The 27,146-nt window shown below is 42.6% G+C and overlaps 1 protein-coding gene across 4 annotated transcripts in view; it reads left to right on the top strand.

Annotated features, from left to right (window-relative positions):
• The window catches only part of MDGA2 (MAM domain containing glycosylphosphatidylinositol anchor 2), a 1,595,858-nt gene that overhangs the window by 1,445,406 nt on the left and 123,306 nt on the right, over positions 1-27,146 (top strand). For all 4 annotated transcript variants that reach the window (XM_086937278.1, XM_086937277.1, XM_086937275.1 and 1 more), the window contains exon 12: positions 10,328-10,348. In XM_086937278.1, the coding sequence (XP_086793404.1) occupies positions 10,328-10,348 (21 nt within the window). The remainder of the gene's footprint in view (positions 1-10,327; positions 10,349-27,146) is intronic.

Here is a 27,146-nt window from a genome sequence, read left to right as displayed (position 1 = left end):
ACAATATGTACATTTTTCTTCCTGTTCCTGAAAGCTGCAAAGATGGTGGTCTTAACACAGCAAGAATTTTATTGATGACATTTTAGGACAAAAATATTGTTTCTCTCTGTACTTTTCCCATTATTTTAAAAAAATGTTTTGATGTTAGTTCTTAACTCAGCTGCATGGGTGACTTTAGATGCACATCATTGGCCTGTTTACGTTTTGTGGAAAAAAGTTTTGAAGGCTCAAGTGTAAAAATGCCTCAAACATGAAAAAGAAACTGAGCACTGGGGCTGAAAAAGGATCAGCAGTTAATGGGTTAAAGGGTCTAAATTGGTATGCAAAAGCAGAATACATGTATTCCACTGCTCAATATTAAATATTTAACAGTTTCTTTCAGGGCTAAGAAGAATCCAGGTCACTACTACCTCATCTCCTAAGTGGGGGTGACTACTTTCACAAACCAAGGCAGTTCACCAGAGTCTGTGTTCAGATTCTTTGCATGCATTCCATGAGTTTGAGGGAAAGAAGATTGCATTAGAAAATAAGATGGATCATCAATTCGGGAATCTTCTTGCTGCTCCTTGAAGCACTTAATCTTGCATTACTGAGCTTTATCTAGGAGCAAAATTGCAGAGTCAACAAAGATGGAATCTGCTGCCCACAGCTGTTTTCTGAGGGCCAAATCCATGTTTGGTATTTGTCATTTGGTGACAGAGGACTAGTTTCCACTACCTGTGCTAAGAAATGGAGAACAATGATAAGTAAAGGCAGTGCTCACAAGGGAATCCTCCAACTCTTGAAACTTATAGCATCTAGTCCTGGGTAGACTGGGCTGGGAGATCGGATCAGAGAAACCTTGTATTCCAATATGTTGTTTATTCAAAGCAGCCTGCCATATGGTACTTTTAGAATTGGCTCCGATTCCCAAAGTTGTAATGGTCAAGTAAACTTTGGTCTAATACCCCATCAAAGCCAATACACAAGAAAGACACTGGAAGTTGTGAGGTAAACGTAGGACTTTAGAAGGAATGATGTGGTTACATATATGTGCAGTTACAGGCCTCAAATATTTTTTAGGAACAGGCAGTGGTCCCATGGACCACTGCCTATTCTTAAAAAATGAAACATTAACGTTTGATTTTTCTCTTTTTACAATCATCCCATTTTTCTTTAAGGAAAATGGACTGCATTTAAAAAAAAATACCGCTTTATTTATAAACCAGTCACAGACATGGTGGTCTGCTGACCCCAGCAGGCCACCATCCCTGGGAGTGCTAGCCATTCCTAAGGGGGTCACAAATTGAACCTGCCTCATGTATGTTAATGAGGCAGGCAATTTGCGACCCCATTAGAAATTGCAAACAGTGTCTGAGACACTGTTGTACATTCCTCTTTGTGAGTCCCAAATTACGAGTTGCAAAACGACACAATTTGCGACTCGCAAATTGGTAGGGTCCTACATCTGGCCCTTAGTCCGCTGTGACTATAGTGCTAAATATTTAGCCAAAAGTGCTCACTCCTCCAAGGTGGTCCCACTTTAGATAAAATGCAGTGTCATCATGGGCATGTTATTGGAATCAAGTTAAAAAAAAATTCCAGTTATAAATCGTCAAAGTAGGAGGTCTGTAAATCAAAAAAAAAAAGTCCCTGAAGTCTTCGACCTGCACATGGGGGTCATTGTTTCATTTTCTTGGGTTTGAACGAAATCCTTTTGTGTCAGGTGTAAACAGGAAATAAAACATCAGTTGTCTCACACTCAGTAGTCATGGCAACTGGTTTCGATGGAAACCAAGCAGACTCCACATCTCAAAATTACGTATGGGAACTTCAAGGTTAGAAGTATAGGACTTCTCTTTTTTTTTTACACCCATCTATAAATTAGCCCCGTAGTAATTGTTAGGCATTTTTATTTTACTTCTTTCATCTTCTTACATAAAAGTGGTGGCAACATTCTTTATTTAATGCGGTTTTGTTTGGTGTGTTAAACATAACACCTTACATATTTAGTTCCAGATTTCCTAGTATTTCACTGAACACAGAGCTGCGTTGAGTGAAAGGGAGATGTAGGAAATTAAGTTTTTAGTTGTGTGGTCTACACAAGTAATTGGTCCAAAATTCTTCTTACTGGGAACCAAGCACTTGGTTATCAGTAAGAAGCGCTTGACTCTCTCAAGGTAGCGAAGCAGAGCAGTCCAAGGCCTAGGAATGTGAGATGGTGTGGGCAAGTGATGACCATTCACTTGCACGCAGCAATAACACACAATAAATGATTGTCCAGTCAGTGCTTTTTCTTTAGAAAAAGGAGAAGTACATTTATAGCAAACATACTACTAAAAACTATACAGTAATTTACAAAGATATACATTGATAGATAATAAATACCAGAGATGACATCTGGAAAGGGGTCAGACACACCTATAAGGTAAGTCTAATGGCTTGATCAAAGGGTTAAGATGAACAAACCACATGTTAAAGACATCATTTTGTATGTAAATGCAATCATCAGTATTAATGATCATGTGTAAATGCATTTATTACAGTTAATAAAATACATACAGTGTGAGAAATAATCATGGTCAACATTATTATCTCAATAAAGCAATTGAAATGAGTGAAACATGTGTCTATGTATTTTTAGTAAATTTTCCAACCATGAAAATGCATTCATAAAAGCTACCCCTAGAGAGCATCACATTGCAAATTAATAAGTCCTACTGGGCATTAAGAGCTGTTCCACCCAGGAGCAGGTAGCGATTTTGTAGTGGCTCTCTCTGTGTCAGAGAGGAGTGGGTAGCTTTTCCTTTCATAATTTTATTTATTGTAAGGAAGTGCCAGGTCCCACCCGGGCACCCCCATGCGGCCATTCAGTGGGAGCAGTCAAGGAAGCCAATCCTTTGCTTCCCCATCAGCTCCCATGTGGCCCTCACCTCCAGCTGGTAGTGTTCCTCTCCCTGCCTGGTCCTGCGGTGCAACCTCCTGAGGTGACCAACCCCAGGCACGGTGAGCGGGTGTAAAGCTACTACCATTGGGGCAGTGAAATGACGTTTCCACACACTCCTTTTGTTTTGGGGGCTGGGAAGGCGGCCCAGCTCCATTTTGACTAAAAAGCGCCCAGCCTGATGAGGTCCCGAGGCTAGTAGAAAGTCCAGGGAGGAAACCACTTGCTTGCTCCCTCCCAGAGAAAAATTACAAAAATGAATTCTACACCAACACATGAGCCCTGGCCCTGCTGGTGTATAGGGTGAAACAGCGGTAGATCTCCATGCGCTTTACAGCCGGTAAAGGTCAAAGATCGCCAATCTTTAAAATGCTATAACTCAGTCCAGATTGTGATGATCTTAGGCTCCTTTTACTCCTGATGGTGTTCTCTAGCAACGAGGGGCAGCAGACCTCCTCACCTGCAAACTGGTGTAATCTCCAGGCACTTGTTCATCTGGCTCCAGGTGCCAGCCTTCCACCTGGTCTTGGTGTCTTGGGAGCAACAGTCCCGGGCTTTCCCTCAACTGGTCCTAAGGGGGCATAAGTGGACCAACTTCACTGACCCTTGGGGAGACCCACCCATCTTGGGGTCAACTGGATTAAGTCTTTTGTCCTTTCTCGGCATACAGGGGTCCCTTCTTCCATTTCTCCATGGTGGTCCCAGGGTCCAACCGCAAAGAGAAGAGAAACACCAGGCAGTAGAGAGTCTCCCTCTTGTGCAACAGTTTCTAAAAGGGATTAGAAGGTTCCAGAAGCCAAGCACCCCTAGCCAATCTTAGGGTGCCGCATCACCTCTCCACCCCTGGCCCAATCCTCTTGCACAGCATGATGAGACAGTTAGAAATCGGTGCAATCCAGGGTTCACTAGGCGCATCTCCTCTGGATGCCTCAGTTTCACCCCTTGCTGACATCACTGCCAGGTCCTTTCCCATTAATTTTTCAAAAAGGAGACTTTGGCTCCAGAGGTCTAGGTTCCCTTCTTTGTTCAGTGGACTTGGGCAGGCCCATTCTTAGCACAGCATGACAGCTGATTGACTGATGCAGATTATTCCGTCCCACCCCTTTCCTTCTCAGAAGCTAAGTGAAGCACTGTTAATTGCTCTCTTTGTGTGGGGAGGCCGTTGTTCATTCTGCTGGAGAGATACGTAATTAACTGGGCACAGCAGGGCTCTGATTCAGAGCTGAGCAATAGAAATATGACAATTCTGGATGACCCATAATTTGTATAGATATATTTTTTTATTATTAATAATAATAATAATAATAATAATAATAATAATACAGCCAGTTGTAGAGCGCGAACAGCTACCTCCAATAGAGGTGTCCCGGCACTGTAGCAACAGATGGCACGCGAGAGTCATGCAACAACCGAGGATTCTAGGCTATTAAAAAGCCATGTTTTTGCTGCTTTCCTGAATTGTGTTTCAGAGGCAATCTGGCGCAAGGCATTAGGCAGGGAATTCCATAACATGGACGCACCAAGCATGAAAGATCTGACACCCATCCGAGCTTTCTTAACTTGTGGAGTGCAAAGCAGGTTCTGTGAGAGAGTCTGCTTGTAGGCACCTAGCCTCTATTACAAATAGCTAGGGCATGTTCCATGGATTGACCAAAAGCTAGGGTTAAGTCCTTAAATCCTGATTCTATTGGCTACCGGCAACCAATGTAGTTCCTTGACATGCAGAGAGATATGCTGCCAGAAAGGGACTTGTCTAATCAATCTCGCAACCATATTCTGAACCATTTGTAGTTTCTTAGCAAGGTAGGCCGATAAGCCCAAGTAGAGGCCATTCACGTAGTCCAGGCGAGAAGTCACTGTGGCATGGACTACAGCCCGGCAGCAATTCTCTGGCAGCAGATGTATACATTTCTGCAGGTTTCTCAACTGCAGAAGGAGGCAGCTGTCACCTGCTGAATTTGGTCCGAAAAAGATAAGTCAGCCTGCCACTTTACTCCCACATTTTTGGCAATGCCAACTGGAGTGGGTGGTAAACCCATTTTCACCGGCCACCAAGGATCTGCAGCATGGGGCTGGTTTTTACCAAAAAACATCACTTCCGTTTTTATTGGCGTTCAGTTTGAGTTTGTTGTTATTCATCCAGTGGGTGATATCTTTTAAACAGCTCATAAAGCTCTTTAATGAATCTTCTGACTGTTCAGTAAAAGGGAATGCCAGCTGGGTGTCGTTGGCGTAGGAAATCGCCTTCACACCCCAGTTGGCTGTACCCCCAACACCAATGTCCAAAAGACGTTGAACCAATATTGAGTGGTCTACCGTGTCAAATGGTGCTGAAAGATCCAGGAGCACCAGCAAAGCTGATGCCCCTGAATCCAGCGCCATCCTTACCGAGTCTGCCACCTCTAATAGTGCCGTCTCTGTACTAAAGCCAGCACAGAAACCAGATTGGTGGAGGATATTGTAGCTCTCGTTGAACTTGGCCAATTGTCGCTGCACTACCTTTTCTAGCATTTTTGCTGGTGCTGGCAGAGGAATAGGTCTGTAATTATTCAGTTCCCCTGAATCAACATTCGGTTTCTTCTTAAGGGGAAGGAGAGTGGCATGCTTTCATAAGTCAGGGAAAATGCCTGTGGTAAGGGAAGTGTTCCATATTTTGGACAGCACATAGACGGAAATAGGTGCCAACTCTTTCCACAATTTAGAAGGGCATGAGTCCTTCGATGAACCAGACTTACAACCCTGGCTCGCAGCCAGTGCCTCCTTCTGAGACATAGGAGTACATTCAGAAAAGAGAGGCACAGGTGCTATCCTTACCATCACATCTGATTTAACTGTTGCAGCTATCGCTGAAAAAGAATTGTAAACCTTACAGATTTTATTATCAAAAAAGTCCAAGATTCTCTCACACTGTGCTGCAGAGGGCTGGGTGTCAGTCACCAGTTCAGAAGGTTTAAAGAAGGAATTGACAACTTTGAAAATAACTTGCAGAATGGATTTTTCTACATGTATTGCACCCCAATTTGACATGCCACTGGTCTCTGTAGGCCAAAGGGAAGCAGAACTGCACTTTAGGCTGAGTTCTCACTATGTGCATAATAAAGTGTCACTATGACTATGGAAAAATAGTAAATCACACTAACTTTCCCTATTAGTATACACTTACATTCTAAGGCCTACATCAGGTCAATATCTCATCCTGCAGAGTCCCCTCTGCGCCAGTCTACCTGTGCACAGCTACCAGGATGCGCATGAGCAAGTGTTCACATGTACCCTTACCCTTGCTGCATCACCATGGCCTTATCTTAAAAGGCAAATACTGACAGAATACACGTGAAGGCCATTTATCCTGTGACTACCTGGGTGAGACACATGTAGTTAGCCTCACCCACAATAAAAAGTAAATAATGCATCACCAAAAAAGCAAACGGTCCGGGTGCACTGAATGGGCGAAACCACATTGTGACAAAAGACATCAGAAATGTACCATATTTACAAAGATATGGCAAATTTCTCCTTCCTCCTTGTTCTGGTGCACTGTGTGCTGCCTAGCGCCAATGCAGATACCCTTGCGCCATGGTGCAAGGGTGCCTGTGTTACAGGCAGCATTGATGTTTTGCCGCAAGGGAAATATTCCTGCACAAAAACCTTTAAAGTAATTTTTATTCTATGTGTGATGCTAAATTCCTCTCTCATAGGAAAAGATTGTACTGAGGAGAAATAAAGATATTTCTCTTTGTTATGCCTGGATCTGGGCGGCACAGCATTTTGACTCATTCCCAGGCGTGCAACACTTTGTAAATCTGGGAATGAGCCTAAATCCCTGGGTAGTAACACTCACACTCCATTCATGGAATGCCATCCTGCTCTAAGGTAACGCAAGGCAGCAGAATGCACTGCATTGTGCTACTTTGGATTTACTAAACCACGCAAAACCATGCAAGGTGGCTTTGTAAATTCCAGTTAAGAACCTACAGTGCTTTGCATTGCCTTGTGTGGCACAAGGACATGCCAGTTGGACTTGGCCCTGTTTGCACAGTCATCCCAGATCTTTTTCCCTTCCTCCTGTATTTTTTCTGACCTGATGCTGGTTTTATGATTCTGGGCACTTTACCACTGCTGATCAGTGATAACGTGCATATTCTCTCTTTTGTAAATTGTATTATGGATTAGTGTTTCCATGATTGGCTATTTGGCTGATTTGATTTCCGGTCCAGGGAAGACATTGCTTGGCAATTCGGGCTGGACTGATCCCATGAGGCACAGGGTCAGACTGATTTGCAAATAGCTGTGTCTGAACTGGGGTGGCCAAGTGAGCTAAGGAATGATGATGGACTCAACCCAGATCTGTCACTTGGGGTGAGTGTCTGAAAAGTTTCAGCGCTCCGTTCATCATCTCCTTGTGTTTGCTTTGTTCGCCCTAAGTTGGCAGGGTATGCCCAGACGTAGGTCCCTTGCTCACTTTGCCACTGGATTCAAGCTAGGCTGGCAATTGAGGGATGCTAGCCTGAAACCGGTCCCTGGATGCTTGTTTCCGGTCAAAGGAAGACATGGCTTGGCAGTTCGGACTGGACTGTTCCCATTAGGCACAGGGTCAAGACTTATTTGCATATACCTGTGTATGAACTGGGGTGGCGAAGTGAGCTAAAGAACGATGATGGACTCAACCCAGATCTGTGACTGGGGGTGAGTGTCTGAAAAGTTTCAGCGCTCCGTCCATCATCTCCTTGTGTTTGCTTTGTTCACCCTAAGTTGGAAGGGTATGCCCAGACATGGGTCCCTTGCTCACTTTAACACTGGATTCAAGCTAGGCTGGCTGATGAGGGATGTTAGCCCGAAACCGGTCCCAGGATGCTTCTTTCCAGTCCAGGGAAGACATGGCTTGGCTGTTCGGGCTGGACTGTTCCCATGAGGCACAAGGTCAAGATTGATTTGCATATTGCTCGGTTTGTGTATTGCATGTCTGGCTTTTGGATAACAGGGGCTGGAGAAGGACAGCGGCTCCAGAAGTCTGATGATTCAGGGCTGGGCTGAATAGGCCTGGTCTGCATTTGGAGTGGTGGGAGGAATAGCACCTTCAGCTGAATAGGACTGTGCCTGCCTTCCACAATGACCCCCCCCCCTTGTGGTGTGTCTGGAGCCAGAGTTCATACTGACAATGGAGGATGTTGTACACTTGCAAAGTGCCCCACAGAACTGGTTTTGGCTGGGTACAGTTACTCTCTGCCTTCAAAGAACAAAGGATTTTTGGGCATAAAAAGAGGGGCCCAGACCCCAGACTTTTACATCCTTTCTGGGAAATCAAGAGGAACCTTTGCCAAGGAGAAGAGCTGGAGAAGCTGAGGAGGAATACTGCCCGTGTGCTATTTGCTGTCTGGTGTTGGCCTGCAGTGGCTACTTGCTTCCAAGGAAAGGAGAAAAGCTTGAGGAAGATCTTCAAGGGCTTGCAACTGAGCTTGCCTCTTGTTCTGAAGTTTCAGGGACACAAAGACTTCACCACCAGCTCCCCTGAACTACCTTGCTGAGAGTTCTGACCTGCAAAGAGGTTCCTGCTGTTGTTTTGGACCTCTAGAGACTGTTTTCTTCTGGGAGCTGGAAGAATCCACGCATCGTCCAGGATCATCCCATCACATTGAGGCTCCAAGTTTGTCGTATTGTTGGGGTACGCAGTAAGCAATAGACGCATCACCTCCCCACACAGTAAGAAACCAATGCATCACCTCCTCTCCGGTAAGTAACCGACGCATCACCTCCCCCGGAGCAAGGAACCGACGCATCACCTTCCCCGAGTGTAAGGAACCAACGCATTACCTTCCCTGTAGACCATTTTGTTTGTTTGCATGATGTATCCCAGGTACTTTGTGTGAAAGTGTTGCATCTGCAATTTGCTTTGAACTGAACTATTTCTACCATCTGAAAGTCATATGTCTATTACTGTTTTGTGGATTTCTGTAGTTTGGTCTTGTTGTGGTTAAGATAAAGATTACTCATTTTTCTAAACTGGTGTGATGTCCATTTCTAGTGTATGTGCTCACAAATGCTTTACACACTGCCTCTGAGATGAGCCTGTCTGCTCGTGTCAAGCAACCAAGTGAATGAGTAGGGGTTATCTTAGGAGTGTATCCTGACTAGAAGCAAGGGTCCCTATTTGGACAAAGGTACCTACTTCTGCCAACTAGAGACCCCATTTCTAACACTAGTGATGCATTAGATTTAATAAAATGCTAACTCATCCAATCCACTCTCTTGTTCAAGGCATGGCATCTGATTTTAGACAAAATAAATCTGAACCACAGGGACATTAAATAAGGTATCTATGCAGCCACCTTTTACTTATGAGTAACCCTGGGTGTAGTACTATGCTATGCTCGCATAGCGTGCGTAGTTTGCACTACTACGCACTATGCAAATTGCACGTAGTACAGTGCAAAAACGCGTAGCGGGCATTTCTTGCTTGCTTGCAGTCCTCAACGTCAAGTTGGCATCCGCGAGCGAGCAAAATCAACATCCCTGTGAGACTTTTTCCTCGTTTGCGATCAGCAACATTAAGTTGCCGGTCGCGAGCATGGAAAATAAACATCTCTGGGAGATTCTCAACGCAGAGAGGTCAGGTTTCTCATTGCGAGTGGGTGCGTATGCTCGCGACCGCTTGCGCAGAGAAACTACCAGTCCACATTGAGAAAGTTGCAGCTCGAGTATAAATCTACTTGAGCCGCAAAAAATGACCGATTGCACTGTGCAAGATGCCGTTTGCAATGATTGCGCAGTGCGGACAACCATCCAGCACTGTGCAATCAGTGCGAACAGCATTTTCCCTACTGCACTAGGCAGTTTGTGTAGCTACGCGTAGCGTGCGTAGTGCGAAGTGCACTTTGCGTAGCTATGCATAGCGCTACTACGTAAACTACGCCCAGGGTTACTTATGAGGGGAAGTGGCTTGTTTGCTAACTTTAGCTTCAGGAGAACTTGGCCCATGTTCCATTCTGCCCACCTTAATAATTGGCATTATTCTGGGGAAGTTTGTCTTGCAATGCCCAATGCTTCCCTGTAGCTTATAATTGTAAACCTGAAAAAGTTACCTAATGCAGTCATGATGATCTATATAGAATACAAAGTATACATACATTTGATGGTCTAACATATTTGGTTTTCTTGTTCCGGAGCTCTGAATTTGAGCCACTAATCCACACCACTTAACTCATAATAATACATGTTTTGCAAGAGACATGCAAGCTTTCATAATATGCATTTTAAGTGGCATAAGATTGTAAAGCAAAGTATTTTCACTTGTAATCGTACTACACTTACAACTGCAATGGATTCATTAATTGAAGGTGTATTAAGTGGTAGTATGTTTTTTATTACATTCCTTTCTTCTAACACTGTATTTCGTTTTCTTTCTTACAGCTCCAATCAATCCTCACTTGAGTGAGTATTCATGACTAATTTCTTTATTTTCAATGATGCATTAGTAGTTGAAAATTGGGAACATAGATTTTTAAATATGAACGGAAATAAATGTCAATGTTATTGCAGAGTCGGCATTCAAACAGGAGCATACTTTATAGCATGTGTTAACTTGACTATTGCAAAAATGTTACACATTTCTCTTTTTGTAATTGTTTTATCTCGTACTCAACCAATTACCAGTAGCACAATCAGTACTGGGGAAATAATTCCACATCTATAGTTGCCCATGCCATGTGGCATCTTCCTGCCATTACTTTGTCATCCTGACTTAATGGCACGCTAATTGAGAATAACATGAACTTGAGACGTGCGTTTTAGAATTTGCAAAATATTACCTCTTGGTCCTAGAAATTCAATATTACAATTCTCAGTATTTTCACGAAATGAAGATGGGTAACCTCAGTTCACATAAAACTGCAAGGCCCCCTTATCCCTGCACTTTGCTAGCGACATACATAAGGCATACAGAAACAATGCCCACATAACTTCAAAACTGCTGGTAGCTGGAAGGAAACAAGTGAGGGAATGCGGGTACCCACATTCCCTCAATTTTTTCATTCCTGCTCTTCAGCTCCAATTTACTATACCTGTTACCTTACCCTCTGATCTCTATCAATCCGGTCAAAAAATCGAAATGATCATCGGGACAAATGCCTTTAGATCCCCAGAATTCAACAGAATATCACTTTTTAAAACAATTCTAAGAAAAAAACTGTCCCGAATCTTACCAATACCTGTCCAACATTATCAATGACAAACTCAAATAATTAGATCCAATAAGAAAGTAATTCCTGGCTTCTCCAAGGTAGCCATGTTCTTTGCACTCTGAATACCTTCCTATGTCTTCCTGGTTATGACTTCTTATGGGGTGTGGCTTCTGACTATTTTGACATTCATTAAACACTGCCAGAGTCACTGCCCTACTTCTGAGTAATGCCTTCCCCACCCACCCCCCTAAAAATGAGAAAGTTTATTCTGGACCAAGAGTTCTTACAATAAAACACCATCACATCCACCACCTTGAAACACCTCTTGATGTTATCTCCCTACATTAAAATTCAAGCCCTGATTACAGATTTAGTGATGCTAGTTTGAGATCATAGAATGGCTGGGGAAACCAACACCTTTGGGATTCTCCCCAAACACATTTCGCCTGGCTAAACATGATGGCATTTATAAGGCAGAAGAATTTATGCACAAACACTGATTCACATAGTTACTTCTCCTTTTGTATGTGGCTATTTGGTAATATTTGGTCCCCAAAATACCATATTCTGCAGTGTCAGTAATTCTAGGTGTTGTGTTACTGAGAGTGTGTTTTTGTTAGTGCCACCCTATTTTAGGGCTCCGTTTCTATGAGTGCTATCGGATTCACAAAGAACTGCTGTTCCTCAAATAACACCTCACACATTTTACATAATAATATATTATGTCTACGATAGTCCCCAATTCATTTTCCATTTTCAATAGGTGAAGAATGACCCACATGAAGGTGTGGGTCCAGAATATTGAGTATGAAAATATTGTGCTACAATCGTACACCCACATAAGAAATATATATATTTAGGTAGATGTGGAGTTGCGAATACTATACTACATCTGTACCACCCTCTCTGCACTTATCTGTTGATATTTTTGTCATTAAAATGTTCGCTACGATTTTAAGGTAGCCCGAAATTCCATCTACAATATTTCATACTACAACCCAACATGAAAACATAGTTAAATCAAAACCGATTGTCCACTTTTTCTAATTCTCCGTACCACTCAGCACAGCCTGCAGTCCTTCCCAGCAGGTCTGGATTTAGTTAAAAACGTTGTCAATTTGATGGTCATAGATGTGTTCTTTCCACAACATTGTATAACAGTGCCAGTCAGTCCATGGAAATGGGGCAATGTCATGCTCTAAGCCAAAATCCCATGTCCTAGAGGCTAGGGGACATGATCTGAATCCCTTTCCCAAAAACACCTTGCTGGAATGTTGTGCGAGGTCCTACTACGCGAGACTCCCACTGCCCTAGAGTTTATTCAGCATAACTCCAGCACTTATCAATCATAAATCTGATACCTAATATCAATTGATTAATTGCTCCTAAGGTGCAGCAGAAAACTAATAGCCAAATGTTTTGTGAATTGACCAAAAATCCATTTGATAGTTTTAGTTTAGTTATGTTATGGCCTAAATATTGTAGCTTCAACTGCTAACCTGATTTCATTGCAATTATTGCCACCTGTCAAAGCTAGTGGATTTTTTTCACCCTCTTTCAAAAGCGGTTTACCACCTACATTGCATGACTTTATTTTCCAGAATGCTTGACACTCATAATCAATTACTGTATTCGCCATCGGTGTACATCTCTTCCCATTATGTCAAACCCAAAGCAAATGTATCCTTACATTGTCTCAGAGCTCTTTCAGATATTTATGCAATATCCTATTTCCCTGTTTCTTAATAATACAATGTTATTTGTATTCTTTTGACATGACTGTGGATCTGTGTCTCTTCCTGTATTTACAGAAACCTGAATATTGTTTCTATCTTTAATACGTTTTAGTTAATGAATCAAGGGACTTGTTTTTTTTAACTGGCAATTTTACTTTTTCTGAAGCATTAGACATAATTATTGCCTGTTCTAGTAATTAAACATTTCTATTATACAAATATTTGGTCACCATATTTGTTAAAATGAAACCTATGTGTATTACATGTTTATGAAGTGTATTTGTTATAAAGATACAATGCTATTTATGAATCTTCTAAGCATACATTTTACCGGCTACAACCTGGGCCAAACTGGAATGGCGTGGTAAACAAAAAAACGAAGAATTTAGGCCCAGATCTCTGTCCTGGGAATGAATGTTTGACATTGTTAAGAATTTCGTCCATTAGTTGTTCTTTTTTCATCTTTCTAAAAGTAGCATTTCTAAAATAGTAATGCTAAACCCAACTTTGCCTGCCAAGAGGATTTATCATTACCATTCCAATGACATAAAACATCACAGAGGTACTCCTTCTCAACCCGGAATTACAGCTAAAAAGTGTAATAACCCGGAATTACAGCTAAAAAGTGTAATAAAGAATTCCCAATGTTAACCAATGAGAGCAGTAGGCCTCACAGTAGCGAACAATGGATTTAGGTGTTTTTCACTACTAGGACATGCAGAATATAAAAGTCATGTCCTTCCTTTTTACTTACACAGCTCCCTGCCCACGGGCCTACCTTAGGGGTTGACTTATATTTAATAAAAGAGGAGCTTAATGCTTGGCAAAGGGTTTTAAATTGCAAGACAAATGGCAGTAAAACTGCACACACACAGGCTGTGAATTGGCGGGCCTGAGACATGTTTAAAGGGCTACTTGTGTAGGTGACACAATCAGTGCTGCATGCCGACTAGTAGCATTGAATTTAACCGGGCCCGGAAATAAGTAGTGCAGGTAAATTCAAAGAACTCATCATTAAGTCAATGTTGGAGAGAAGGAAATGCACTTTAGCACTGGTTAGCAGTGGTAAAGGGCTTTGAGGCCAAAGGGCAACAAAAAGAATACTGCAAAAAGAGGAGGAAAGCAAGCTAAAAGTTTGGAGAAGACCACCCTTTCCTATACATTGATTGACACGCTTGTATGATTCTCTCTTTGTGTGATTCTCTGTATATGTTTGTGATGTAAAGCAGTCCGACTCTAAATTCGATTGAGTAGTACTATAAAGTAAATTAATATGAGAGAGAGGCTAAGGAGAGATTACGGCTACGATTAGAGGATGGAAATGAGGGAATCCATGAAAAATTAGGTTAATGGGTGATTCTGTCAGTACTAGTCCGGCAGTATATTTACATTATATTTTACTCTTTCTTATTTCAACTTGCATTTGGAAATGCCTTATTTATTGAAGTGGATACATTTTGATCACGTTTGGTAAAAAGGAAAAAAATTCTCATCTGTCCCTTTGAAATTAAACCTTGTTGAAAATTGATTTGAATTTGTAAATTAGTATCTTGCTGTCTGTATGTGGCAAAGGAGATGGTTCACAAAACTGCAGAAATATATAAAAACTCATGCAACAGAGCAAGCGATCTTTCGGCACTACGCTGCATGAAAAGGACAGGGCAGGAATTTGCCGCTTTTACTTTTATATGGCGCATTCTTGTAATTTTGAAGTAATGGCACACTTTTGGCTGCCTTACGTAAATTCAGGCACCCTTGTGTCATGTTGCAAGGGTGCCTGCTTTGCAGAATGCAGCCCACCAAGAAAGAGGAAACTACAAAGAGAAATAAATATATTTCTCATTGTTGTGCTTCTTGGGAGGAGACGTACAATACTGACGCACTCCCAGGTCTATCAGTGTTGGTAAATCTGGGAAGGTATCAGAATCCATGAGTGGATGCTTGGGAACACCCATGTTCCACCCCTGGGACGCCTCTATGCTGCTCAGTAATGCAAGGTAGCGATTTGCACTGCCTTGCGTTACTCTTGATTTATCTTGTGTGGCTTGATAAATCTCATTTTGTTTTCGGCTCGCCCTTGTATTGCATAAGGGTGACAGAAAAATTTGATAAATGTGAGCCATAATGTATAAAATGTTCACTATTAAAGGTGTGTTAACAGGTAGAGGTGACTATAACTGCCCCTCTATCAGAGAGAAAGGTTGCGTTAGGATAATGTTAAATCCAACCATTCTAAGTCATTTAAACTTAGAGTTACTTTATGTAGCTTCTTGCCTTGATGTAGTATGATAACACAATAATGTGTCCAAAATCTCACCTGACAAACATGCTGTGTCCTAAATAGTGTTTACACTAATATTTTCTGATTGGTGTTAATAAGAGAAAATATACATTTAATCATGTGATGTTATTATAATCAATATCTAGGCCACAATATTTATGTCAGATTATGTTTTGTTATTGATATTTTGACATACAATCCATGACTGCAACCCTTGTTTTTTTGTCGTTTTCTTCAACAGTGCCCATACCTAGATGTACCTGAGTTATGGGAATTTTACTTAATTGTGTGTTCCACTGTCCAGATATCAATTTGCAAGTGTGCAATTTCACCTCAGTATGATCAATGATGTGCATTTTTGCGTGTGCTAAGCATGCTGCTTGTGTTATGTTATGTTACGTTTCCTTGTGTATTTGTTTAACATATGATCACCCGGGAGGGTATCCTGCAGGGGGTGGTTCGTTCCAGGGTTTAGGAGCAGGCTGAAGAAGGCCCAACCTTCAGGTCTGGATTTGTGTATGCGGAGGATGTTTGCAAATAGGAGTCTCTTAGTTGGATGAGCAGACATTGTATTTGAAGAGTGACAACATAATTGTTATGTAGAGTGGTGGATAGTGCCATTTTTGTAACATGTGCTTTCAGACAACATATTCAATTCAAGTAAGTCTAGATAATGAATAAGTTGTTTTAATGGTATTCAAAGTTTGTTCTAATATTGTCACTATGCAGACTTTTCAAACCGGGGGGGGGCAGTAATGTCACATTGTTAAAGGTGAACCTTGGCATGGATCACCTGTATAACTACTAACATTTCTAGAATACTTTCAAGGGTTGCTTTTTAGCACAGTGAGCCTTTAACAAACATGGACAGACCTGCCAGGTGCCAGCCTTTCATCCCCTCGACAGCAGGAAGCCAATGGAATGATGAAAGACTGACACAGAAAGAAGACCTGACATTTGTGCGTCTCAGCAAAGCCTCTCTGAGAAATGGGAATTGAATTTTTTGTACCTATCCTTTGGTGATCACTCGTTGATAATGAAAAGATTGACACTTCTGCAGAAGCATCTTCCATATCTGCTGTCAAAGAACCTGCATGTTATGCAGAGGAATGGATGGCACTTTGACCCTAAGCATAAGGCATATCCTTCACTGATTGGCTATTAGCACCACATACAGGTTGGTAATTCAGGTCATTCTTTGAGCACACACTTTTATCTTTCTCAGCTTGAGTTCCTCCTGTTCTCCAAGCTTGCGAAAAACATTGGATGGTGATCCAAGAGGATCCCTATATCTTCCACAAAATGACCTTTCATGCTTAAAAATACAGGTCTTTATGAACAAAGGGCTTCCGCACCTGTGGCGCAGGCCCCACAGTCGTGGGGTGGTCTCAACACTCAGAGTGGAATCTTCGCAGTGAGAATTCACATTGCGGATATCCAACCCTGAGTACAGAGACTCGCCCCCAACTGCAGGTCTCCGTCACAAGTGCAGCGGTTCTTTGTAAATCAAGCTCAGTGTCTCAAGACATAAATGTTATATCCGTCCCAGCATCACATTTATGACGTCTTTTGACAATATAATTATATGCAAAAAGAACGCGTTTGTATTAAGTGTTTCATAAAACAAAGAAAAGACATGTCTTCAATTTATTTTGCTAAAAATTATTACTTTACATTTGTATGCAATCTCAATGACATGGAAATTACGACTGATGTGAAATTTAAAAAGTATTCCATGTTACTCTGTTTAAAATTCGATGTTTGTGCTGGTCTTTTTGTCAGAATTGTGCTCAAAATGGCAATATTCAAATGGGTTCCTCTGAAGAGTTTTTGTGATCACTACATTTCAGTATTCTCAATCTCAGCTTTCTCAGTCAGTGTCAACCGTATTCCGATTATCACCACCACAATATTTTAGTATAGATAGATGCATACGATGCATATTCTATCTATAAATTTACATTCAGAGTCAATTTCTTACTGATCTATGGAGATGCTATTTAAATTGATAAGGATACCTATAAACAATGTTTACTCCTATGATATAATGCTTGTATAACCCTGTAAATCTACGAACTTAGCAATCACATACTCAATGGGTAGCACGCTTGGTTTGCATTGCCCTCGTTCTCCAGTTTTAGATACTTTGATGTCATTGTGTTACGCTGTCATTCAATAAGTCCAATCAGGACAACTCAAGAATAATTGGAAACCAAGGACCTGCTGTATCAAAGGGTTTATCCTGTCTGTCTTTTGGGAATTGCATTGATATATAAGTGTCCAAATTAGATAACTCAAGAAATTTGAGGACTTCAATCCACAACGTCACCTGTTGTAAATTTTGGAAGGATCATTGGTTCTAGAAATAATCTTTCTTAAATGTATCATCTACATAGAAGGATCCTCTTTTTGGATATACAGGTAGCAATGCACACTCTTTGAATCAGAGGAAGGTATGGTATGCTACCTGCAGAGGATGACTCAGTCACAATACATATTACATTTATGCACTTATGAAGTGTTTATCTTGCACCACTAATCCTAGCAACTTCAGTTAGTTGGTTTACTATATGTGCTGAACTAAATGTGCATATGTCTATCTGTAGCAAATCATATTTTGCATAGGATGGACAAGCTGGCAGATGGGCTAACTTTGGTTAGGCAACCTTATGTATAATCAAAGCAATGGCACCTCATTATATCTAATAATATTATAATTCGAAATTCATCTGAAAGCAGTGCACTTGGTTTCTTCTTTCTTTTTGTGGCCTTTTTTATTTTAATTTAACTGACTAATATTTGATTCCCAGCTCACAGCATTTTCTGCACAGTCATGAATCAATTCCAAAATGGCCACCAATGAGTAACGATGCATGAATATGCATGCAGATGCATAGGTGGGCTAATATAATCGGTTTTCTAAACGGCAAAAACATTCCCTATGCATGTACATGCACTCTTCCGACATGACTGATTGTCAGGATAGAATGGTAAATTTAGTGGATAAACAAACGTGTGTGGGATGTGACAAGTAGGAAGTGGGTGGCCTAGTAGCACTTTGCTGGGATGCTCAGAAAAGAAAAGTGCAAAATACAGTAATACCAGGAAGTTGAACAAGGAACTGAAAGGAAATCCTATAGATGGAAAAGCAAAAAGCACAGAATACGTGTGAAGCTGCTAGGCCCTTGCTAAAGCAACACAGGGTGGAAGGATGTTAAAAAGATATTAAAAAGAAATATTAAGGAGAAGTTATAGAGGAGCAGGAATCAATGAGAAAAAAATATATATTCACACACACACAAACACAGATACACACACACACATATATATATATATATATATATATATATATATATATATATATATATATATATATATATATATATATATATATATTCAATACAAATACATAAAACGTTTAATACATAAAAAAAATTAAAATAATAGCAGCACGTTTCTGAAGAAATAGCCTTCGTCAACCTTCATAAATAGTGAGGCCATTTGATCTAACAAAGAGTAGTACTGGCGAGAAAAATGCAACTCTGAACAAATAAAAATGACATGATCTAAGTCGTAAATATTATTATTGTCACTTAAATCACAGATTCTATCTTTTAATCCAAGATATTTCCAAGCACCTGTTACACATTTCAGCAGTAAAATGTCCAGTGTGATTAACAGCAGTAAACTTCGTACTACACAATCAATATTACATAACAAATAAGGTTGAGGTTTTGCAGGGAGCTGGATGAGACAAATAATGTATACTTTATCTTACTTTTAGCCACATACATTTTTGAAAAGTAGACATTTTTCGTACTGTTACAGGCATGTCAAACGATATTGTAAACCCTTTTGGGTAAGGTCAATAAAAGACAATGGGGCATAATAGCAAGGGCCTTATCGCCGCTTTAGCTGCCCTTTTTGCCGATAAAGCAGCAATATTTTTATCGCGCTATTAGCAAGCCAGCGCTAACATGCGTTAGCGCCATCTTTTCAGCATTATCTGCCGGTTTTCCTATCGCCTTGCATACCAGCGATAATTATTGCTAATGACATGCACAGTAGGCGTTCCTTACAAAAAGCACATGGAAAAGGTCGCTAAAACAACTTCGCTCTATTAGCAAAGCTGTCCTGCGATGACAAAAGTCACGCTAAGCCCCATCAATTTCATTGCCTGATTAAAACCTGCCTTACCATTAATGCCTATGGGAGGTGGATTGTAAGGTTAAGTCCACACTCCCCTATTACCAAGCCTGATATTTGCGCTGTGAAATCACGGCAGAATTTAACGCACTGATGTTCATTATCGCAGTCTATCCCATGATTTCATATCCTCTGTTAGCTAAGCGTTGCTAATACGCCGCTAACACAGCAATGTAATCCAGCAATAGCCGGCGCTAATTAAAATCGCGCTAAGCGCGCATTGTGATATTTATCGCAGACTGTAGATAATATGCCCCAATGTCATATGCATATAATAAACAGGGAATTTACAATCCCCTATTTTTGGTTCGTCACCCCGACAATAACTCAAAACCTGGGGTAAATAAAATAAATATAAAGAAAAAATTAAAGGGGAGAACATGTGATCCTATTTGAGGCCATTTTGAGTATTAAATTAAGATGAAAGACTTTAATTTCCCCCTAGGAGAACCTTGCACCCAGTAGACGTAGACAGAGCCGTAATTAGAGGTAATAGATTCCCTGCCATACCTAAATTGGACTATTTGTTCAATAAAAATTGTCTTTCCATCCAGTCGAGGATCTGATCCTCTTGCTCATACATTGGATCTGATTCACAAAGATTTTTTGTGAGTTGCTGTAGTACTACTCCTGACTTACTCCTCACTTACAGTAATAAGGACAAAAATACCATGATACTATAAGAGCAAATCTCTGCCACTGATATCAACATCTTTGTGAACTGGGGCAATAGCTTAATGCTTTCATACCTACAGGAACTGTGAACATGTTAATGAATGAATCTCTGATTATGGGTGCCCCTTCATAGTTTATGCAAGAACCCTGTGTCCAGGAAGGGGTGGAGTTTGCACACTAGTGGTCAAACCTGCCTATGAAGTGGAGCAACCACAGTGAGATTCTTTTGCAAAACTCTTTTCTATGAATGTCAGAGAAGAAGGCCCATACCAAGTTATACTACTGAAGAACTAAAGGCAACAGCGAAAACGTGAGCAAAAGGCGGAACTGTGGCTAACACATCATGCCATGTCTAAAGATGCACATTTTGGCAAACAACCACCCCTCAATCATTTTATGAGAAAGGTTGTACAACTGAATATCGCCGCGGCTACAGCCCGAATTGCTGAACGGAATTACACCAAATTTGGCAAAAAGGTATCCCTTGGTTCAGAAAGAACTCTTTTTGTTAAATGGTGTAAATCTGTTTAGTAGTTGCTGAGAAAAACAAATGTAAAAAAATAGTGATATCTATTGCTGCGATGGAACCGCACACCCTCCCGACCACGAGCTGTATTCTAATTGGCTGTCAACACTCCAAACCAGGAAGTAGAACTGAGAAACAAGAAAACAGAAAAACTAAGGCACAAAACAAGAACAGAGGGCATGTTAGAAACACCCTGACCCCCTAGGCCAGCTTAGGGGATCCTAGAAGGACCCCTAGGGCCAAAAAAAGCATTACAAAAATAAATAGAATAGGGGATGCGCGGAGGATCTGCGGATCCGGGCAACCACGCTTCATTTAATTAAAGCCCCTAGGTGGGCCAGGTCCCGGGGGCAAGCGAAAAAAAAGTGTGGGGGCCCAATCCCCCCACACTGCCCCTGGGACCGCCACCCCCGGGAAAAAGCATGAATATTTGCAGGAGCACATGGCCCCCCCCACAGCCCTGGGGACTGCCACCCCGGGGTTTGTTAGTTTAAAGTTGGGGGACCTCTAAGGCCACCCCAAGCCCCCGGGACCGCCACCCCGGGGCTTTAAAAAAAATATTAACCTGTGTGGGGGGGGCTCGAGCCCCCTCTACACGCCATGGGGACCGCCACCTCCCCGGGGCACTAAATATTCAAAATAGGGGGTCTGTTATGGACCCCCATGCCCCGGGGACCACCCCTCCGGGGCTTTGCATTAAGTGGGAGGGGTGGGAGGGGGCCCCCCTCCTGGAGCCAATGATGGCCCTGGGGACCGCCACCCCCCAGGGCTGGCTCCTGCAGTGCCCACCCTGGGACACTCCTGTTTGCAATGGCAGGGCGGAAGCCTCGCGGCCTCTGAACACCTCTCTGCAACGCAGCTCCCTGGCGTATACGGGGGGGTACATGGTGGGCTAGTTGGCCCCCAGGGACCCTCAGAATTGAAGAGGAATCAATTCCCCAAATTAAAACGCGCCACAGGGCGTGCTTGCACACATGTCACCTTAGGCCCTTCCCCTTCCTTCACCACTTTGCAAATGCACCCCCTGGGAAGTTGTAAGTTGGAGAATTAATTCCCCTTGAATACTGTGAGTCCGTAGGGGCCAACTAGCCTACCAGGTACCTCCAGTAGGCACCAAGGAGCTGCGTTGCAGAAAGGTGTTCAGAGGCCAAGCCCCTTTTTACACCTCTCTGCAACAAAGCTCTGTGGCGCTTACTGGAGGTACCTGGTGAGCTAGTTCGATCCTAGGGACCATCAGGATTCAAGTGGACTTAATCCCCCAACTTAAAATGCACTGCGGTGCATGTTTGCACAGTGGTGAAGGGAGGGGGCGGGGCCTGAGGTGAACTGTGTGCAAACACACCCTGTGGTGCCTTTTAAGTTGGGGAATTAATTCCTCTTCAATACTGAGGGTCCCTGGGGGCCAACTAGCCCACCACTTATCTCCAGTAAGCACCACTGCGCTGCTTTGCAGAGAGGTGGTCCAGGCCATGTCCCTTTTTACACCTCTCTGCAACGTAGCTCTCTGGCTCTTACTGAAGATAAGTGGTGGGCTAGTTAGACCCTGTGGCACGTTTTAAGGTGGGGAAATAATTCCCCTTCAATCCTGAGGCCCCCCGGGGGCCAATTAGTCCACCAGGTGCTTCCAGTAAGAGCCACTGCGCTGCGTTGCAGAGAGGTGGTCCAGGCCCTGCCCCTTTTTTCACCTCTCTGCAACGCAGCTCTGTGGCGCTTACTAGAGGTACCTAGTGGGCTATTTGGACCTAGGGGATTTAATCTCCCAACTTAAAATGGTCACAGAGCGTGTTTACACAGTGGTGAAGGGAGGGGACGGGGCCTGAGGTGACGTGTTCAGACACGCCCTGTGGCACGTTTTAAGTTCAGAAATAATTCCCCTTCAATCCTGAGGTTGAGCTATACATATATAAAACATATTTAATTTTCAGAGAAACACACATTCACTGGATGATGTCATCAGTGATATCATCAGTGATGTCGTTTGAGATGTCATCAATGATGTCATGAGTGAGGTCAATGTCCATGTCATGGGTGATGTAATATGTGACGTCATCAGCAGTGCATTGCGGGCGCGCAAGTTATAGTTAGCTGAACTAATTATACCAGTGGAATTTCTATGGTGTTGTACGAGTGAAATGTCCAACTAAATATAACGCCCCTGAAACCTATGGTTTTGTCAGTGAATTTCAAAGGTTTTTAAAATGCTAATTTCTAAATATAACGTGCCTGAAACCTATGTTTTTTCAGTGAATATATATATGTTTATATATATATGCGCATATATATACATATATACACATATGTGTGTAACTATATGTAGATATATACACACATATGCAGAGCGCCAATGTCAAGTAGTGTAGGCTATGGATCCACTGTCGTTGAGCAGCTTTTGCGTGGGTGTCGAATGGCGATGCAGTGAAATTTCTCGCGCAGCAGCAGCGATGCTTCGGTTTTTGTCAAGAAATCAGCTGCAAAACCCAAATCTCATGACCAGGACAGGAGCAGGCACTTCAGGCAAGGGTAGGACTCACAGATGGAAAAGTCCAGCAGGATTGCAAAACTTGTTGGCGGATCTTACGGCCCTACAGCTAAACTCTCTCATCCATTCCTCCACTCACATTGCCGGGCACTTATTAGATCCTGTTTTTACCAACATCTTAGAGGCTAAGGCTGACCTCCCCAAACCTATGGGCTGGACCGACCATTTCCTTATCAGATTTATCCTGATGGTGAAAGAGCCGCTCATCAAAAATACATCTAGTCCCTGCTATAAGAGGCCATGGCATAAACTTTCACCTGGTGGCCTCATCACAAAATTGGGAGAGTTCCACCCCTTTGACAAGAACAGCGACATTATTGGATCATCACAGGGCTTGATACCATAATCCCAGCTAAATGGACTAAAACCCGTAGTTCCCCTACTAACCCATGGTACAATGAGACTCTTAAAACCATGCGAAAGGAGTGTAAAAGAGCTGAACGTTGCTGGAGAAAGAAATATATGGACAATGACAAAGCCCTTTACTTGTCAAAACTACGAATGTATCACAAAGCGATACGTACTACTCGCGCATCCTTTTATGCAAAGGAAATCAATTTAAGTACCAACCCCACCAAAACGATCTTCAAACTAGTACAAAATCTCCAAAACAGCTCCAACCCAGTTTCCTGTATTACTTCCTCGCAACAATGTGAGGACCTTGCCGCCTTCTTCATAGAAAAGGTGAGGAAAATTTACATCACTTTTCCACAGGATTTTCCTGAGCCTCTAAATCCTCTTAACCCTTTGGCCGATATGCCTAGGCTGTCACTAATACCAGATATATCCCATGAGGACCTAGCTACAGTGTGCAGACAGGTTAAGTCTGGCTCCCCCACAGATCCCATGAGACCAGCCAAATTTCTGGAATCCCTAGATTTCTTTCTCCCTCCCCTGGCCACCCTGCTCAATCTTTCTTTCTCCTCGGCTGTGGTTCCTACCTGCTGGAAGCAAGCATGGGTCTCTCCTATCATTAAAAAGCCTACGTTAGACCCCACAAAGCCGGAAAACTTCAGACCTATTTCGCTGCTTCCATGGGCGTCCAAACTGGCAGAAGCCCATGTGAATAAAGTCTTGTCCCATCACATGGTCCAAAATAATATCCTGGACCCATCCCAGAATGGCTTCAGGCCAGGACACAGCACAGAGTCTGCCCTGCTGACTACTATTGAACACCTCCGGGGCATTTTGGTCTTTCCGTATGGATAGGTCCTTCCGGGTTTCAGCCCCTCCATTTGTCTCCCAACCCCATTCCATCGGACAAGGAGTTCCCCAGGGTTCGGCGCTAAGTCCATCCCTTTTTAACCTCTACGTTCAGCCTCTCTCAGTAGTGGCAAAAGAGTGGGACCTCACGCTGGTGTCGTACGCCGACGACACGCAGCTGGTCATCACTCTCACTGAGGGCCCCTCAATTTTGGCGGCGAAATTTAGGGATGGCCTAGCTGCAGTTGCGCAATGGATGACGCGCAACTGCCTTCAACTGAATGTTGGGAAAACAGAGGTGCTGCTCCTTGGAAAAAACCCCGGCCATTGGAGCGAACACTGGTGGCCCTCTTTGCTTGGCCCCACCCCCGTGCCAAAAACTGTGGTGAAGAATCTGGGTGTCTGGCTGGACTCCTCGCTTAACTTTCAGGCCCACACAAAGAAAGTGGCAGCTACGTGTGTGGGTCTGTTGAGGAGTCTCAGTCCGATACTTGGCTTCTTCGACTCCAGAACTCGCCAACTAATCGTCCAATCTATCATCCTTGCTCGGTTGGATTATGCCAATGTTTTATTCTTAGGGGCCAATAAAACAGAAATAGCACGGCTGCAACGGGTACAAAACTCAGCCGCCAGGGCCGTGGTGGGCCTTCCATGCAGGTGCTCTGCTAGAGCTACCATCCGGAAACTTCATTGGCTGCCGATTGGGTCTCTAATTCAATTCAAGACTCACACCACTGCCTTTAAAATTCTTAAATCAGACTGTCCTGAACTCTTACATCCGCTTCTGGTACCCTACACTCCCCAGCTCACCCTGCGCTCTTTAGGACAGCACCTTGTGGCGGTCCCTCGAACCAGGCTCAGCAGAATGGGTGGCCGTTCTTTCAAAGTCTTAGGGGCGAAACTTTGGAACTCCCTGCCATTGCATACTCGTTCCCTGACCAACCTGACTACCTTTCACAAGGCAATTAAAACTCATCTGTTCTCTCTGATCTAAACTCCCTGCTGTTCCACCCCTCCCCTCAGGTACTTTTTATGGTTCAGCGCTGGGACGCCCCGTTGCTGGGGCAGCTGTTTTGCGCTCTAACAAATTTTTAACATTTTTAACATAACATTTTGTGTCCCTGAGACTTCATAAAACAAGAGGCAAGCCATCAAGCCCCTGGAGTCACTCTGGGTTCAAGTGATATGGGTCCAGCCCTTGTCCTCAGCAAGGCATAGATCAGCAGGTGGTAGAGCAGCGCAGCAAATCAAACAAGCAGTTCCTCATAACAGTTAGTCCAGGAAAATTGGCAATCCTTACAGCACAGCAGTCTTTAACTCCAGCAGAGATCTTCACATGTCCAGTAGTGCACTGATTTGGTAGGATCAGAACCCCAGGACTTCAAAGAAACTCTCTGAAATGCACAAGGATCCCTTTAAAGTCTGCCAGGCTATCCGTGGAGGTGAATCAGTGCTTTGTGTTTAGACATGACACTATCTATTGAAGTGCAATTGTCAGCCTCCTCGGATTTGTGCCTGCCCAGGAAGACCCATCAGAATGCAGATGAGTTCTCAGAATGTGGATGCACCTCACCTTCTTGTGTTTGTGGCTGTCTAGAGGTATTGTGTATAGCTGTCACCACCCCAGGCGTGTATTGGAGATGGACTGCACTGCAGGCACATGGAACAAAGTTAAGAGCAGAAAAATGTCCACTTTCTGAAAATGCAATTTCTAAAATAGTAATATTCAAATCTAACTTTATCAATAAAGAGGATTTATCATTACAATTCCAAAGATATGAATCGTGACCTAGCTACACCTTTCTAATCAGGAATTACAGCATAAAAATGTGTTTTAATGTATCCCCAATGCTAGCCTCTGGGAGGCTAGCATTGGGAAAAATGAATAAAGCTGTTTGTCACTACCAGGACATATAAAACTTAAAAGTGCATGTCCTACATTTTACTTACACAGCACCCTGCCATAGGGCTACCTAGGGTCTACCTTAGGGGTGACCTATGTATAATAAAAGGAGTGTTTAAGGCTTGTCAAGTGGTTTTAAATGCCAAGCTGGAGTGGCAGTAAACTACACATACAGCTCTTGCAATGGCAGGACTGATATAGGTTTGTAAGGCTACTTGTGTGGGTGGTACAATCAGTGCGGCAGGCCCACTAATAGCATTTTGTTTACAGGTCCTGGGTATATGGTATACCACTTCACAAGGGACTTATAAGTAAAATAAATTTGCAAATCAGGTTTACACCAATGTAACCAAGTTTTATGGGTGAAGCACATGCACTTTAGAAGTGGTCAGCAGGAGCAAAGTGCTCAGAGTCCCAACACCAACAAAAAACATACAGCAAAAAGTGGAGGTAAGCAGGCAAAAAGGTGGGGGAAGTCTACCCTAAGGACGACAAGTCTGATAATTTCTGTGATCAACTTTTCAAGGAGAATTTTTAAATAGAAGGAGCACCTACATAACTGGTCACCACTTCCGCTCAGTGTCAATTAACCTTATATTGATTCAAATCTTATTAAACATCTTCAAGTAGCCTTGTATTCCCTTACTTTGAAAGGTTTGGTGGAAAGAATGAATACCTTTTTGAAGATCCCTATAGCTACTGGTTCTGAGGCAGAGGATTTTCTTAGACAAAAGCTGTGGGTCTATTTCATTACTCTACATAGCACTACTGGAGTTTCTCCCTTTAAGTTGTTAAGTAAAATATCTTCAAGTTCAAATCTTTTTCCAGATTAGATGAAGGGTATATCTTCTACCAATGAGGTTGAAGTTTAAGTGTGCAACAAACTAGCTGACAACGTTTTGTTTCAGCAGAACTATTCAAAAGAATAGTTTGACAAAAGGCATAATGCCAAATAAATGGTGCTGGCTCTAGGAGATTGG

Source organism: Lissotriton vulgaris, chromosome 9 (assembly GCF_964263255.1).
Source record: "Lissotriton vulgaris chromosome 9, aLisVul1.2, whole genome shotgun sequence".
Taxonomy (NCBI): domain Eukaryota; kingdom Metazoa; phylum Chordata; class Amphibia; order Caudata; family Salamandridae; genus Lissotriton; species Lissotriton vulgaris.
Note: the sequence above shows the minus strand (reverse complement) of the source record. Positions and strands in the feature narration are given on the sequence as shown.